This window comes from Mizuhopecten yessoensis, unplaced genomic scaffold (assembly GCF_002113885.1).
Source record: "Mizuhopecten yessoensis strain PY_sf001 unplaced genomic scaffold, ASM211388v2 scaffold10905, whole genome shotgun sequence".
Lineage (NCBI taxonomy): Eukaryota > Metazoa > Mollusca > Bivalvia > Pectinida > Pectinidae > Mizuhopecten > Mizuhopecten yessoensis.
The window spans coordinates 140,225-158,775 of NW_018408780.1; the positions used below are offsets into that span (position 1 = coordinate 140,225).

The 18,551-nt window shown below is 35.5% G+C and overlaps 1 protein-coding gene across 4 annotated transcripts in view; it reads right to left on the reverse strand.

Moving 5' to 3' along the window:
• Positions 1-6,199: 6,199 nt before the first annotated feature.
• Positions 6,200-18,551, reverse strand: part of LOC110463431 — a 28,501-nt gene continuing 16,149 nt past the window's right edge. For all 4 annotated transcript variants that reach the window (XM_021518027.1, XM_021518026.1, XM_021518028.1 and 1 more), the window contains 4 exons: positions 14,420-15,096; positions 11,381-11,420; positions 10,881-10,946; positions 6,200-7,741 (listed from right to left, as the gene is read on the reverse strand). In XM_021518027.1, coding sequence (XP_021373702.1) covers positions 7,722-7,741; positions 10,881-10,946; positions 11,381-11,420; positions 14,420-15,096 — 803 coding nt within the window. In that variant the 3' untranslated portion in view covers positions 6,200-7,721. The remainder of the gene's footprint in view (positions 7,742-10,880; positions 10,947-11,380; positions 11,421-14,419; positions 15,097-18,551) is intronic.

Here is an 18,551-nt window from a genome sequence, read left to right on the forward strand (position 1 = left end):
ATCGGCGTTTAATTGATAAGAAATGATAACATTGCCAAGCAATTTACCATTGTAGAAACATAAAATTACAATGATTGATAGCATATACAAGAGGCACCCTTAAAATATAAGAGTCAACTAGATGGGGGAGACGGAGGCAGGTTCGGCCTATTTTTATTTAAGTTGTCCTGGACCTTATAGCATTTGTTGAAAATTATGTGTGTTTATACCATTTTGAAGAGAAATTCCATGCTTTAAGTAATAACAAAGGGGCAAACAGGTCTGTATTTGACCAATTATTTAACTTTTTTCCACCGGAAAGTGGATGACAGAAAGGCAGTCTCGGATAAGTTCTGCCAACATTGGAATTAATATAATTATGACCTTCATATACTGATTTGCCAAATTCTCAAAGTTATAAGTATTAGCTTAGGACTAAATCTATCAGCGGTGGCTGGACTTACCCCGGGGCCGAACCTGCCCCGGTCTAACATATATTAATTACTGTAATACTATCAGATGGTATGCACAAGTTCATATCATCCAATATGAAAAATACTAAATTTGAAGCCATATGACCTGTGCTGTACTTTATACTGAAACATCACGTAGTCGAGTTGGCATCAATTGAATTGGCTGGACGTTCACATGCAAAATTGCGATTTATCTTCCAACTGGTGTTAATTCACATAAATTTCAACAAAAATCAAATAAAAAATTACCAAAATTGCCCCCGCGATATCCCCCTTCCCCTGTTGTTACAATACTAAATAATCTATTAAATGTACAGTAGCAGTAGATACACTTCTTTTTATTCCTTTAACTGTATATTTTGTTTTAAGATGCACACGGATGGTTTTCTAGTTATATTCAGTGCAAAAACGAAGTGTGCCCGACTCGTATATTTTGTGTCCGATATTACCCCTAGATCACCAATACTCGATGACGTAATCCACATAACAGTATGAAACACAATTCCAGCGAATCTGATATATTGTTTACATGGATGCTAGTCAAACTTCGATGTTTCAAACTTTGCGTGACCATCTGGAAAAAATCGAAACATCTGGACTTCGACTCCCGAATAATAAGACAGAAGGTGACTCTTTAAAAAAAATGACGAAACACAGGCTTCGACATTCTTATCAAATTCAACATTTATTTGTCAATTAAAATTTCGAAGCTTGCACAGGTAAAATAACCACGGGACATTTTAATGTTTTTGAATAAGTTAACATTTCACATCGATTTATTAGTTGTAATTTTCAATGTTTTTTATAACGAATGATCCTTGATTTTACTTCGAAACAGCGAGAAATTCGACTCATAAAAGTACGATACATGTGTACATGAAAAGAATACAAGTAGTGCTATATAAGGGAACAATTCTATACTAATATTATGATAATACCTTACAGAATATACATATAAATAATAATAATGGAACATACATGGTTAAAAACTCACCCAGTTCTCTAATTCTTCAAATATCAAATTTAAACACTTCCAATATCTAAATGTTGTTATATATCCTTCAACGCCTTGGTGCTGAGTGATATTAGTCAAGTTAAAAATTATGCAGTTGTTAGCTATGACCAATAAAAATGTCCGTTGATGTCTCGTGACTAAAAGTACTCACATTCCACACATTCTTACATACAGATAACACACAAACATTAAGGGTCCTCGCACCACATTCTTTCATCACACAACTGTACTACCAAACAACCATTTAAGGTTCCTTACACCAAGACCTTTCATAATATTAAAATAAATTTAAAGTCTTACATACAATAAATATATGTATCCCTGTTACACAATCAAGATAATAACATGATTGTATTTAATCATTAACGTGTAATCCTATAATATCTTTTCCGGAATCTATTCGTCTATTACTTCCAATCCGGCTTTTCCGGTGTAATGTTGTGGTCCGGTAAATTACAAACATCAATTAACGAAATGAAGAAAGCAGCTTATACTTGTCTTCCAACATCAAAATAGTAAAAACATGCCATCATAAAGTGTCTCTCTTGAACTCTTAGCCATAACGCTTTCTCTTTGATAGAATTAGTCTATCTTTTTCCTAAATAACTAGTACTACCCCCACCTATTTCAAAACAGACATCACATGAACGTAAATAATGAAATTATGAAAACTCGTGGCCAAATTCCTTTAATAACCTCTTTTATACGGATGAAAAAAATGGTATGTGTTATAATAGCTCTATATGGATTTTAGATATTTCAAACTAAATAAAGCCTCATCACAACACATGCCAATAGCTATTCAGATATAGCTTTACAAAGGGAAGTATCGGGTTTAATATTGAATAAGAACAAAACTAATAATAATAATAATAATTCGAGGTTCTTATATACCGCTTTAATACAACCTAGTTCGTAGGTCGTCTCAAAGCGGTTCACAAATTATTATCCGTGGTTATAGGGCCCCTTGCAACAAGCCAATATCTTTCTCAACTCACTGGGGAGCATACCACCGGAGCTGCCATTTCGGCACTAACAGCTAGCATTCTACAATGCTAACACTGCCCAACCACATACTCATTTACAGCTTAGTAGACTGGAACAAGCAAAGTAAAGTAATTTGCTCAAAGATACAACACAGTGGCGTGCCATGACTCGATCCCGCAACCCTTCGGTCACAGGCCCGGCATCCAACCACTAAACTACCGTGCCTATACGGAAAACTGATTGTCTCTGGATTAAACAAAATATGTACACAAAATAGATGTGAAATCATCTAGCCTGAAGTATTGACGAAGTCTCTAGGTGTATAATTTGGTAAGAGCAAACATGGATGTGACCAGGTATATTTGAGTGAAAAAATCAAGTGTAAAAATTGTCTTACTATGCGGAAGGGAAGCGAACAAGCATGTATCGACTATCGATAGAAACATTAATAAATATAAAAAAAAAAAAAAAAATGTACTGTATAATAACAGCAAATTTTTGCGTACCTAAATAAGGCAAAAACAAACAGGAAGAGAATAAGAGAAAATTGTAAATAATTGTAAGTAAAACTCCCAAGTGAAATCTAATATGAGGAGGGGAAATCTTTTCGGACAGAGAAACATACTAATAAAATGGTTTCTGTCACTAAAATAATGAACCCTAGCTTACTGGAAAACTAGTAAATATGGAAAAGACTTTTGTATACTTAATTTAGAGTTTTTTTTATCAGGAAGTAATATTTGCTTGGATTACTACGAAAGAGGTTCAAACAAGAAAATTAGAAAAAAAATTGCCAAATTGAAATCAGAAAGCAAATAAAGGGGAAGGAAAACACCAAGGTACACAAAAAAGCATTCGTTTAAACTAAATGGATAAAGTCGGATATACGTTTAATCGATGATGTTTTTAAGACTGGTTCCTTCTCTCAAAGAAAGATTCAAACACACTTAAAAAACTAGAAATATGTCAAAATGACATGAAAGTCACCCCATCTCCTGTATGATTATTTTCAGTATAATAAATCATTGACCAAGTACAACTGACATATTTCCACCTGTCAATCAAAATGGTCTAACAATGACCAGGAATGCATACACGCTGTTTAGGTAACCATGCCAACCTACTAGGATATAATAAGAAAGCATGTGGTTGATTTACTTGAAGAAAAGGTTCCATATTTTATGACCATAAAACACAAACAATGCAAATAATTTCATTTTTTTTTTATTTCTGTGACTTTCCCCGGCCTCTGCATCCCAATTTCAAGGCCTTCCACATTCAAACATGCCAAAGTGCCAGGATGAGATATTTCATCTGTTAAAATGAAAAAAAAGATATAAAAGAACTGAACATGCATATTGGAGCAAATCATTTTCACCAAAACTAAAGGCTGATAATTAAGGAATTTCCAATCCCTATCACTAGTTTGTACTGGTATTGTATTGGTGGTTATTTAACTCCATAGTATCAGTTGATAATTCTCAGTAAAAACAATTTGTTGGTAAAACTGTCAATATCATTGGTTTCCGCGCGTTATATATTTCCACGCAGCCATTTTATCAAGCAATATCTCGTTACTACGTGACCTGCTGGACACAACACAAAGATATTTTAGACATTTGGTCATCGTCTGTAAACTGACACAAACATTACCGGAAGTTCGTCCGGAAAACATAAGAATTAATCACCGATTAAAAAACACGCATACATATGCAGTTTTGCTTAACACACTTTTTATCTTGCTCAAAATGAATCCATACATGAAACAAGTCCACTGACATGAAGTTTAGAAATTAAACCAACTTATTGTAATGACTTACAGTGTATTGCTGCAGCTGTTGAAGTACTTCCTTCCATTTTAGTTTGTGTATTCTGGAAATGATAAAATATCAGCTATCTTGCAATGCTTAATTGGGATATTTAGTGTGATCATGGTTTATTAAAGCATGTATAGACTATAGGGGTGTAACAATGTATCGGAAAACCAGTATATCGCAATACACAGGCCATATCGTACATGTATCTATCACAATGCGAAGCCGATAATAAAATATTGCTGAATCGCAACATGTTCTAACGGTCAAATAGATATGCTAATATCCATAATCCAGGCTATTTCTAGCATACAATTCAATACAAATGTATCGCACAAATGATCTCAGATTTAATGACAGCATTTTGACACCCATTAAGCCAAATTATCAGAAAAAAATACTATGAAATTATATTGCGACACTATCGCAATATTTTCCTTCTGTATTGCAATATATTCTGGTAAGCCCAACCCACAGGGGCTTGTATAGACTTATATGATAACATTAGCTAGAAATACCTATATATATACGTATTTCTAGCTAATATGTATCATATAAGTCTATATAAGTCCATGTGCTCAACCTGTATTGTTACATCTACGGTACCTTCAACCTGCAGGGGGAAGTGGAGAAACTAAAAAGAAATGTTTTGTTACAGATAGAACGATCAGTGATCTTAGGAAATATTATGAAAGGAGCCATGATTTGCAGAAAGAGCTGCAAATACCGCAATACTCTCAATTTTGTTTACATCCCTAAATTAGACTGGATCTTTGTTGGTTGATTTCATAGAAATGAAATATATACATGCACAACAGTGCTGTTAAACACATTTGTCCTTACGTTTTGACAGGACACTGACAGGAATATTATTGGCAATAGCGATATACATAAATATGACAATGCCGTGTTTTGCCGGTACAGTATCGCCACATGGTGACCACGTGGAACTGTACCGGCAAAACATGGTATTGTTTTGTCGGTACCTCGTGGTCACCACTAGTACTGCCACTACACCGCAGAAACGATCAATTTCATTCAACGGTGTCGAGCGCTTTTATTATAAATTCTCAATATGGCAATGAACTACTTACCTTACATGACCCCGCACTCCGGTTTTCCATTTCGAGTTCTGCCGTAACACTAGTGTTATGTCGTAAAGTGTTCCAAAGTTGTAAACTTTTTCATGCGGGATATGAATGTTGATGAAATATTTGTTTGAATGATGGCGCATTTATTTATAACATATCACCCTTTGAAATTATAATGTGACGGCTGAAAATGGAATGTTAATTAAAAAAATAAAGCAATTTCCATAAATGTCGTAAACTTTTTACTTTGGACGAACTTGATTCAGGCATGCCGGTTACCGCCGGGAAGCCGGCACCTACCTACTGATTACGTATTTCCCTAAAGTCCCGCATGTTCGGCACCTGCTATTCGATTAGAAGTTTCGCCGGACTGCAGAGAATTGCAAAGCGATACAAAATGTTATTTGTGTCCGCCAAATTGCGCGTATGCTTGAATGTAGTGTGCCGGCGGCAAGCACAAACCCGGCATATCAAATCACATTTGCCCTTTTGCTAGGTGACGTTTTCTGCGTGAATAGATGATAAAGAAAAAGAGACGTTATTGAGCTTTTCTACCTTAACTTTTTATTACAAAATTTATATTGTTTTAAAAAGAAATTTTACCAATATAGTCGTTGGTCAGACATAAAAAACTCAATCAATCAATAGCAATATATAATATAACAGTCTACCCCTTCGGGAACCTCAAAGGTGACCGATTCATATTCGGAACATCTTCAGTTTAAAATTCGGAACGCCTTTTGGTTGTATGTTAGATCTATTCCTAAATCGATATCTGAGTTATCCAAAAGCTTGTAATTAGCGACAGAAGCAAACACACGAAAGCCGAAAACAGTGGTCGGCAACAGAGGTCAAAATCTGGGACTGAAACCAAAATAATAGTCCCCGCTGGGGTTCCCCCAGGGGTGACTAAAAAAGACAGAATCATCACTAGTTAAAACGTTAAGCAAAGAGATTGGATAAACATCATTTTAGTCTGATATCTCCCAACATTACACAATGTAACACAATTTGAAGTTTTAAATAAAACCTCTAATACAACAATTCTTTTTAACAAGTTTTACAGTAAAGCTGCATTTGATATATTGATATAGCAAAAATATATGAATCATGGAATTAGATAGTCAACTAACCAATAACAAAATCAACATGGGATGATTTTTAATTAAACAAACATAAGATAAAATAATTGTTAAATTCATGTACAACATTATTGCCCCAATAATTTCTGCTCAACTACAACTTTAAAAGTGGAAAATAACAGGTAATCTTGCTTGTAAACTATTTGGAAAATGTGTGGATTTAAAAACCTATTTTATTGATTGTGGTTCCTGAAAACCTTTCTCGAAAACAGAAATTGCTACATGTATGTAAGTAACTAAAGTAGGAGGTTTGAACTTATAGTAACAGCAAACACCATAAATATGATACAAACCATAATTTGATACTCAATCAACAGATCTTACCACATAAGCTAGTGTAAAACGTTACAAGTCAACGTCACAAATACTCCGAAACAAAAAATTATATTACACGGGGTAACAAAACAAGTAAACAAAAAATACGGAATGAAAGGATGATTTTATGAAAGAAAGAAGTGAGTGACAGTATGTGAGAATTAATGAATGATATCGCTCTACTTTCTTCTCATTGTCGTGCCCTTGTTTACTCCGAGATCTCCTCTACACGAAATAACAAGGTATAACACCTGGGCTGGGCGAAGTTCTGGCCCAGGACGAATGGAAGGGTGCTGCATGGAGCAAGAATAAAATCATAAATATTTACTGACAAAACATTACTTTGGTACAATTTAATTCAAAGTACTCACTTGTCATAATGAAATAAATCACGTATTTATATGTTTTTTTGCAGCGACATTATAACACTTATCATGAAGTAGGTAGCAAATACCAACCAGAGCTGCTTGAATGAATGAAACAGTTGGTTACGTCATCACACGTCATATTTGTTGGTTACATCATCACGCGTCGTGTTTAACTTAGCCTCGTCACAGAATGTACATAAAATATCTAACCACATCTGAACCGTCTATAAAACACATGAATCCAGAACGGCCACTAAAATCATTTATCTTACAGTTACCACGTCATTCACTAGGCAAATTCACATCCAAAACACCATAATCCCGAAAACTTTATCAACAGCTTTGGAAACCCAATCTTGTGATCATTTCACTGTTACCTTTAATTTTGGTATACATGGTCGAACTGTGAAGGTCAGCTACCATAAAAACTGCGTTCATTACTTTAATGCAATAGTCCAAAAAAGAAATGTATTCCTTATCCATACCGAAACGAATGCCTCTAGCGTGTTTCCCGGAATGTCGGTATCGTAAGAAATATTAATCCTCCTCGTCAGTTACTGCAACACAAATAAAACGTTTTAAAGTTAGTTTTTGCAAATTGATCGACTCAAGTGTGTCAAAATTTCATAAGAAAAGTCACATTTCTAAAAAGCATATCTATTGTAAATGAAACAAGAAGCCCAATGGGCCTGAATCGCTCACCTGGTATTAATCTCACACTTGTAATCTTAAATGTGGACTAAAATACAGCTAAAGGCAGAACATCAGTGTTTGATTCACAAGAACATATTAAAAGTTTTAAACATATGACGCCCGTGACCTTGAATGGACATTAGGTTGAAAAGAGTTTATAGTCTTCCAACCCAGCATGCTTCTAGCACAATATCATTACCCTGGACCTTTATGTTAAACAAAACAAATCATTTAAAGATTAAATATAATCACCCTTGGCCTTTTGCTTATTAAGAAGAAGTCATTCAAAGGTTTTAAACAGATTTGACCCCTGTGACCTTGAATATATGTCAAGTTCATTCATTTGAACAAACTTAGTAGTCCTTCATACCAGCATGTTACTGGCCAAATACCATCACCCTAGGCCTCTTGGTTATTTAGAAGTAGTTGTTTAAATGTTTTAAACATAATTGATCCCTGTGACCTTGAATATACGTCAAGTTCATTTAATGAATAAACTTGGTAGCCCTTCATCCCGGCATGTTACTGGCCAAATATCATCACCCTAGGCCTCTCGGTTAATCATAAGAAGTTGTTTAAATATTTTAACATATTTGACCCGTGTGACCTTGAATATAAGTCAAGGTAATTTATTTGAACAAATTTGGTAGCCCTTCATCCCAGAATGTTACTGGCCAAATATCATTACTTAGGCCTATTGGTTATTCAGAAGAAGTAGTCTAAATGTTTTAAACATATTTGACCCCTGTGACCTTGAATATGATTCAAGTTCATTTATTTGAAACTTGATAGGACTTGGACACGGCACTATGCCATAAACTCACTCGGGCCAGGTGAGCTAATTACAAAACCAAGCAGGTATGAATATAAGGCGAAATGTTACTCATAATAATATGAATTTTATCATTGAGAACTCTTTCCAACATTGAGCAGCAGCCACAGTGAGAAGCTAGCATGTATGCCGGTGCAGTTCTCTTATTTTTATACTGATTTTCCTAAACATATGTAAACAGGTAAAAAACGACCAAATGGGCCTATATTGCTCACTTGGTACTAATCTCGTATTTGTAGATTTAAAAGTAGACTTATATTAAGCCACAGGCCATATATCATTACAGGTGACTCCAAGTCATACAGAAGCCCCTGTTAAAAGATGTAAACACATTTGACCCCGATGACCTTGAAGTAAGACTGACAAGTTGATCAAACTTTGAAAGCGGTTCAAAGTCAACAACTTGACCTTAGCATATTACTTATCAAATATCATCACCCTGTTACTTTTTGTTATTCAGGAAAATTGTTCAAAGTAATCGATATATATTTGACGTCTGTGACCTTGAATATGGATGAAGGTTATCAATTTAATAAAATATGACAAACTTCCACTTAGCATGTTTCTAGCCAAACACCATCATCCTGTGCCTTTTGGTAATTCAAAAGAAGTCTTCAAAGGTGTTTTTTTAAGATAAGTGAAACCTGCGACCTTGAATATGGGTGAATGTCATCCAATTGAACAAAATTGGTAACCCTTGATCCCAGCATGCTACCGGCCATATATTATCAGCCTAGACTGTTAAGTCATTCAGATGAAGTCGTTGAATTTTTAACATACAGTCGAACCTCGTTATCTCGAACTCTTTTAACTCGAAGACCCCGTTTATCTCGAAGTATTTCTCCGGTCCCGGCCAAATCTGTTCTTTATCTTAGTAAATAAAACTCTGATAATTCGAACCCTGAAAAGTCGAAAAACTCGGATACCTCGAAGTAAAATATTGGTTTCAATAGCGTTAATCCAACGTAGTATCCAAATTTCATTTTGTCACTTGTTAATTCTTTGATACAAATAAAACGCAAAAGTACGACATTTCGCCATTCCGTGTTTATGAACATCTTTCGTAAGTAGACTAGCATGAAATCAGTAAAAAAGAATTTACGATAAAGCTTAGGACTGTAAAGTTTACGGACTGTCAAAACCATGTTATTCATAATAAAAAACAAACTGCATCAATGTTGATCAACAGTAATCTGTACTTACTGCGAGTCCGTTTAATGATTTGTACACCTAAACAGACGACAGTGCAAACCGGAAAATTGGTCACAAAGCGTGGTCATGCATAAAAGAGTTCCACAGTTAAAATCACAACCTAGGACAGCTTTACGGGTTCATGTTTTTATAGGAGCCAGTATGGTTTTGAAAGTCGATCGAGAGATTTAAGAACAAAACGATAATTGCTGTTGATTACATCGAGTTGAGGAGGTGTCAGGTGTCATATTTGGCTTTAATGAATCAATGTGTCACATGTACGACAAATTTTTGTTTGTGTGTTTTCATTTACAGAATCAACTATGCGTACGCTCCATTACAGTGATTTGTTTTAGACTTGCGCACTTTCATTTCCGCATTGTAAACTACGAGATCAGAGACAGCGGGATAGTTCGGTTTGACATGTAACACTTCAGAAGTAAAACTTGACGGACTTACAAATACAAATGCAGACCTGGAAAGATTTGCCAAGATCTATACTAGCCAAAAACAACATTTAATCACTAGGCCCGTTCATATTTAATAACGAATTCACAAAATGGTCCAACCATTTTGATCGCGTTTAAAAACGTATTTGACCCCTTGTGACTTTAAATATGAGTCAAGGTCAGTCATTTGAACAACCTTGATAGCCATTCATCCTAGCATTTTAATATATCATCAACCCAGCCCTTTCAGTTATTCTGAAGAAGATGTGTAAAGGCAAACTACCATCACCTTCGGCGTCTCATGGTTATTTAAAAAATTGTTTAAAAAAAGTTGACGCCGGATGCACTGGGCCCTTTGGACCATCTAAGCTAAATAATTATCATGGCAGTATGAACAAATAAAAATAACAAATTATAGGCGTAAATGCTATTCAATACATTAATTATAAACGATATTAACATATAATGAATGTTATTAGAGTTGTATTTTTCTACTATCGTTTTATTTGTGAAACTAGCAAAAGTCCTTACCATGGCACGAGTCGCATGACGCAGACACGGAATCGTCGGGCTTTGGCATTGGTTGCACAACGCTCCCTGTAATAATAAGTTATTGTATATGTGTATTGCCTACCAAATCAAACTCAACACTGATTCAGTTAAAAGTGAGTATCCAGATTATGAGATCAATGTTATTCAAACATTTTGATAGCATTTAATACCGCCTAGCGGTTCTTCTATTGTGTAAAAATGTTTAAAAGCAATAATTATCCTGACACCAGATGTTATCCTGTGCTTTAAGAGCTAAACGGGCTTGGCAGATTTGCAATAAATCAATTCATTTTCACTTTTAAGAATAAAAAAAGTGTCATGAAACGCAATAGCACCTATTTACTTGGAATGGATAAATTTGGTAAGTAAACCCCGAGTCTGCAGAAGACTAAACACCTGTCGACTCATACGATCATGGATTAGGATCCATCAAATCTCTTCGTTTCTAAACATTAGAACTAGTTACTAGTTACACTTACTAGGTCGATCCTGCTGCGGCTGTGTGCGGTTCAAGGAGAGCTAAAAAAATCAGAAATGTCTACTTAAAGTCTGTAATCATGTAACAAATATAGATATTACACGGCAGTTTACTTTTAAATATGTCAATAACTTATCTGATAGTAATAGTTGAACGTCTTCGAAAGCTTAGATACCTTTATCCAACTAAGAAGATAATAAACAACAAACAATGAATATTACCATACCATCCACAGCCTCAAAAATTGTGTAACATCAGTAGGGCCTTTATATAAACCATATATCCATTTCCCCTTCAGTGATATCCATGTATAAGGCATTATTGCTGGTGTGGATGAATTTAATGTTTTCCCACCCTTCACAGGTGTGCCTCCCATTTTAGCAGGGAAAGATACTTGTCACTTTCTAGGGAGAATAGGCTCGTGCCGATTAGCATGTGTTCAATTATGACGTCATTACAATGTCTCACCGGTAAGTGTGGCGTCATCAAAAGTGAATGACGATATCTATACCCCACATGTGTTTTATGTTTACAAACATGGCAGACTACTGCCGGTGGAGTTGTGACTGAAATAATAGGACGGGAGAAAATTATCACCCCCATTTTGTTTTGGTTAGACAACCAAAAAAAAATCATTTTAACTTGTAGCCATGGAGACCAGACAACAGAAGGTTCGGGATGGCGAATATTAACAGTGTTTTTACATAGTGAGAAAATATCAAATTCTCAACATTTCGTTTTATTTACTTAAATTAGAAATAACCGCAATGTGAAGTATTAAATTATTTCAGGAAGATTAACATCAAAGATATTTCTAATTACGAAATAAATATGTTCTTTATGAAAACAAGGTTACCGCGAAGCAGTACGTACATAATACGCCTGTCACAAGTTGAGTGAGCAGTTATTTGTGTCGTTGCAATATGTGAAATATTTGTAAGTTATTGATGTTAAAGGAGAAATATTTCCACATACCCGGTAGATTAATGACACTCACTCCACTGATTTTGGGGGTATAACTGCATAGAATACAGTCGGATATCTAGCTTTTCCGAGCTCTTAAGGAATTAACCTACCAATAAGTTTGAAGTGAATTCGCTGAAAATAACTCGAGATATTGAGTGGACACCAATCGCCAATTAGACAAGAGGCACATGGGCCTTAGCGGTCACCTGATATATTTATACAGAGAGTTGATTTGGTTTTTAACATGAACAGAAATATTATTCAACGTGACAAAAAAAAACACCACCTTATTCAATATCTAGCATACAGATTTAAGACTAAAAAGTGTTTGAAACTAACACCTCCGATTCTAAACAAGGAAAATGAAGAAATGTTAGCACACGGACTCCTTTGGGCCCCACCCTACAGCCCTTGGGGTAGGGCTGGCTCAAAATTTTCAAAGTATCAAACTGTCAACTCAGGGTTATAGTTCCAATCAAGTTATTAACATGTAATATTCAAAATATCATTCGCCATTATAAACCATAATAAATATCTATCTGGGTCTTTGAGAAGAAGATTTTTGAAATTTCAGTCAATTTAACCCTTTTTGGCCCCACCCACCAGCCTCGGGGGGTCAGTCAGGGCTCATATGTGCATACCTTCAAACTGCTATCAATACTAATAATGCTAACCCAAATTGAATTATTTCCAATGGAAATTAAACAAATGTTAGTCCAAAATGTGATTTCCTATATAAACTATAGTAATGTTTACCCCCTCCCCGGGGGGAAACGTGAGACCCAAGGGTCATGAAATTCACAATTTTGGTAAAGCACCTTCAGACCCTTCCATCTTTGAAGAGTATTTGATTCTACCCTATCTGGGTCTTGAGGAGAAGATTTGTGAAATTTCAGTCAATTCGACCCTTTTTGGCCCCGCCCCTCAGGTCCCTGGGGGCTGGGGACCAAACCGGCAACTCATTTTGTTAACCTTTGGCCATGGAAGGTTTCTGCAAAATTTCATTGAAATTAGTTCAGGGGTTTTGGAGAAGAAGTCGAAAATGTAAATTGTTTACGGACGCACGACGGACGAAGGCCGACAAAAAGCGATCGCAATAGGTCACTTGGGACTTTGTCTCAGGTGACATTATAAAGGGGTATTATTCCCTAAATTAGTCATATAATGGTATTTATAGAAAAGATCGAAGCTCTCAAGGTAACTAATCTTCAAAGGAAGTTTGAAATGAATCCATTGAAAACAATAAGATATCGAGCGGACACCTTTTCAGCCAGTGAATAAAGGGATATAGCTCCATACATGAGGGTAGGATAATGGTGGCTATCGGACTCGTCTAAGCTTTTATGGAAATAAACCTTCCCATGAAGTTTGAAGTCATTCCGTTGAAATTACTCGTGGTATAGAGCGGACACTGTTTTAGCTATTGAATAAAGGATCATAACGCCATAATTTACAGTTGAGCAATGGTTATCAAACTCGTCTCGTCTGAGCTCTCACGATAATTAAACTTTAAGTTAGTTATTCGATTGAAACTTACTCGAGATATCGAGCGGACACTTTTTCAGCCATTGATATATTGTAAAAGGGGCATAAATAAGTAAATAAGAGTCAGACAATGGTTGTTAACGAATTTGTCCGAGCTCTCACAGTATAAACCTACCTATGACGTTTGATGTTATCTGTTGAAAATTACTTGAGATATCGAGCAGACACCGTTCTCATAATAATATAATACGGGAAGTTTCGTCTTTCGACGTATAAGAATCAAACAATCTTTAAGAGGGAAATTAAGGTGTATTCTGCATAAACTTCCTTTCGAGGTAAACTATATAGAAACTACAATTGCCACAGTATTATTGTGTAGACACATATCATCTTTCCAATAGTGGAAACTATTGCTGAAACCAGTAAGACGAATCTTTAACATGTTAAATACATGATAGCACACATCAAAATAGTGTAGTAATATTTGAATAAATACACCAGATCTAGGAAGAAGGCAAAAATAAATGAACAATTTGATACAAAGTTGAGGTACAATAACAACTTAGGTTAGGACAATAGTGGTACATACCTTCTCAAGTTTACCTATGGAGTCTTCATGTTTTTTGTCTTCATTTTGGATACTAAGGGCTTCTTCGTATTTCCTATCAAACATTTTAATTTCTCTATCTTCTCGCTCGTGAATTGTGCCACTTAGAAGATCATCCATCATTCCCCAGTAGAATCTATCCTGGTTCCAAGCATTCAGGCTCTTCAAGGTGTTGATACCCAAGGGTACTTTGTATTGTCCATTTTTAAGCGGTGATGTATGAAATGGTACCACCCGCCATTTTTTGTCCTTGCTGTTAATGGACTCCATAAGTAATGACTGTGCAACTAATGCAGTATAGTCATTTTCAACAAAGGATTTCGTCAAATACAGAAAAGCATACGTACTGTTGCTATAAGCTGCTTCCAAAGCGTTCAATTTGGTTTCCCCCAATCCTTCCTTGTCATATAGCATTGTCTTTACCTTTGCTTGCTTCCTGTTTACAAGACTAAGAACGCGGCCGTCTATACTTTGTCGGAATCCTTCAGCAGCATCACGGTCATTCTCACTGTATACTACCATAACGTCAGCTTGGGGAGCATTCAGTTCTAATCGGAATCTGTGCTTGTATTTCTCGATCAGGCTTATCCTTGCTTTGTCAATCGCACGCAGCTCCCCGGATGAATAACGGTGCAAACAACTGTAGTCCATCTCTTCATCTGGTTAATTGCAATCAAAAAGGATAATAATTTACATCAGAATACTATTACCGGCCAAATTGGACGAAAGTCATTCAGAAAAAACCGATCATAATAACAATTTTGTCAAACAAAATTTCAAAACACAAAAACGACTTCAAAAAATATTTTTCTTGTCAGCAATAAAAAGACACAATGAACCAGGAACCTATAAATTTAGGATTTCAGTGGAGCGAAATTTAAGAAAAGTATGACATAGCATCACAACATCAGGAATAAACCTGATTTTTGTTGATAACGAACAAAGCTTTGGAGACACCAAACGAACGGTAAGACATAATGTTTCCTTTGGTAGTCTATGTTTCTTATCGTCTGCTCTCTGTCTACCAGAAAATACATTATATTATATTGAACAATCTTAACAAACACGGTTAAAACAAAGAAGGAAAAAAAGCAGTTCTAATTATAACGATTACCGTATCGTAACTTCAAGATATTTCCCCAATGTAGGACCTAGTCGCAAATGTTGCAGTAGAAAAATAGCGATACTCCAATATTACAACTTTGCGAAATCCGCACACTATTAAAAATTCGACCAATCAAAATCCATTGTTCAAAGATTTAACGGGTGTTGAGTAAATGTTTTCAGTTCCATTATACAGCTACGGATAGAAATATTACACTGATTTTCAATTACGATCGATCATGATCAGAAGCCAGTGAACGACAGTATGGATGTTTTACAGACTCATGGAAGATTTAGGAACAAACCAAATGTGTTCGAAATAGGCCGAAATCTAACCTTTGACCAATTCGATGCCTGGCTACAGCTGGCATTTTGCTGAAAAAAGTGAGCTTTATGTGGGTTTTTTTTAAACAAAATTGGTAAGTATCAACGTAAGTTTCTCTCTCAGAAACTTCCATTACCATCAACAAGGGAAAACATTCTATAGCCGGGTATGTCTCAGCAGATCAGAAGCCATGGAGGCTATTATTCATATCCGACCGCAAAAGGAAAGCGATACGTACCACTACACATAATTAATATCTATTGAATTCACTCATAAGTATCAGGCACGTAACATCTGGGGGAAACTCAGAAACCAGATGAACATTACTTTTTTATGGAAAAAACCAAACAAGAGGCCCAATGGGCCTGAATCGCTCACCTGGTATTAATCTCACACTTGTAATCTTAAAAGTAGACTAATATACAGCTACAGGCAAAATATGTGTTCGATCCATTTGAATCTATTAAATGATTTAAACATTCGACGCCTTTGACCTTGAAAGTTTATAACCTTCCGTCCCGGCATACTTTCAAAACAAGTCATTTAAAGATTAAAAAATATTTGATCCCTGTGACCTTGAATATGAGCAAAGGCCATTCATTTGAACAAACTTGGTAGCCCTTCATCCAAGCATGTTACTTGTCAAATATCATCATCCAAGGCCTTTTCGTTATTGAGAAGAAGTTGTTTCAAGGTTTTAAACATATTTGACCCCTGTGACCTTGAACATAGATGAAGGTTATTCATTTGAATAAACTTGGTAGCCCTTCATCTGAGTATGTTACTGGCCAAATATCATTAGCCTATGCCTCTTGGATATTCAGGAGAAGTTGTTTAAAGGTTTCAAACATATTTGACCCCTGTGACCTTTAAAATGGATGAAGGTTGTTTGTTTGAATAAACTTAGTAGCCCTTTCTCTGAGCATGATACTGGTCAAATATCATTGTTCTAGGCCTCTTGGGTATTCAGGAGAAGTTGTGTAAAGGTTTTAAACATATTTGACCCCTGCGGCCTTGAAAATAGATGAAGGTCATTTGAGTGATCAAACTTGGTAGCCCTGCTTCCCAGCATGTTAATGGCTAAATATCATCAACCAATGCCTTTTTGTTATTAAGAAGAAGTTTTTGAAAGATGTTTAACATACTAGTGGGGCGACACCTGAAGGGGTGTCACAGATGGAATGAAGTGTAGAGGGCAATAACTCTGTTTAAACGCGGGTAAAAAAGCTATTCAACATGACATTGAAGAAATCTTTTGAGTGTTTTAACAAATTTGACCCCTTTGACCTTGAATAAAGGTCAAGGACGTTTCCTTTTGCAAAATTTGTCTGGTATAATGCTGCTATAAAGGCAAAGAAAAAGAAAAGGACAAAATTTACCTTCGGACCAGGTGAACTAACAAGAGTAGCGTAGGGCGGAACAATATACGCCAGTCGAATGTCATATAGTGTTATATATTAACTTGCATTAAAATAAGATTTGCATCACCTTAAGAGTGGCTAGCTAGCTATATATAGCATGCTATAAATCTCACCTTTCACTACAAAGTCAACTTCCGATTTTCTTTAATTTTCTAAAAGTTTGAGGAAAACAAGTAATCAAAAGATTAGTCTCCAACTCATTATATTAACACAACTTGATATCATGATTATGAAGCCTACCAAGTTTCGAAGAAATCGATAGAAAACTAGATCTCCGGACAAGATTCAAGTACTAGAAATAAACAAAGGGCAACAACTTCTGCAAAAATAGTCGAATCAAATTTTTGTTCAAAGAAACATAACTATATATGATGACTATAACGATTTCCAAGTTTCAAAGAAATCGGTCGAAAAAATGTAGGAGGAGATTGTGGATAAAAATAAAATACTGAAATAAACAAAGGTCAATAACTATTTGCAAAGATATTCAAATCAAAATAATTCTTTTAAGGGAAACACAACTTCATATCATGATTATAATTTAATGTATACCAAGTTTCAAAGAGATCAGTCAATAAATGTAGGAGGAGACGGTCAATGCCGGTCGGACGATAATACTCCCGTCAAATTTGACCAGCGTATAAAAATGGGATCACACATCAGTGGACAGTTTCGTATGATCATTGCTACATATCTGTATTGCCAGGGTGGAAACAGATGACGGATGTCATATACATGACATTTTGAAATCTTAGATGTTATGTCACTGTTTATCTATTTGAGAATTAGTGTACGTTGCTAAAAACAAATATAAGCTGAAGTTTGGATAGGATTTATGTTGTTCATTATCACTGTGTAGGACTGACACCGGATATAGCTAGTACCGAAGCGGGCATGGACGCTAGGCGCAGAAAAGCCACAGGATGTTTTCCGATATTTCTTGTATTTTCTAGTACGTAGAGACAAGTAAAGGAGCACAACAGTTATACAATAAACAATGATGTATGTGATGCAGATGATTTGTAAACTATTTCATGCGATCTGAAGATATTGGTAAGAAATGACTACAAAGCACCGGTACAAAATCATTTAAAAAGAAAGAAGATGAGAAAACTATTAAAGTATGACATATACAATGATGAAACGGACGTTACTGGCATATGTAGATGATACCGGGATAAACATATAATGGTCATATGTTTAAATGTAGTCATTACGATGTAATTGACTTAAATGGTTCTTCGTCTGTGTACGGCGAATAGTT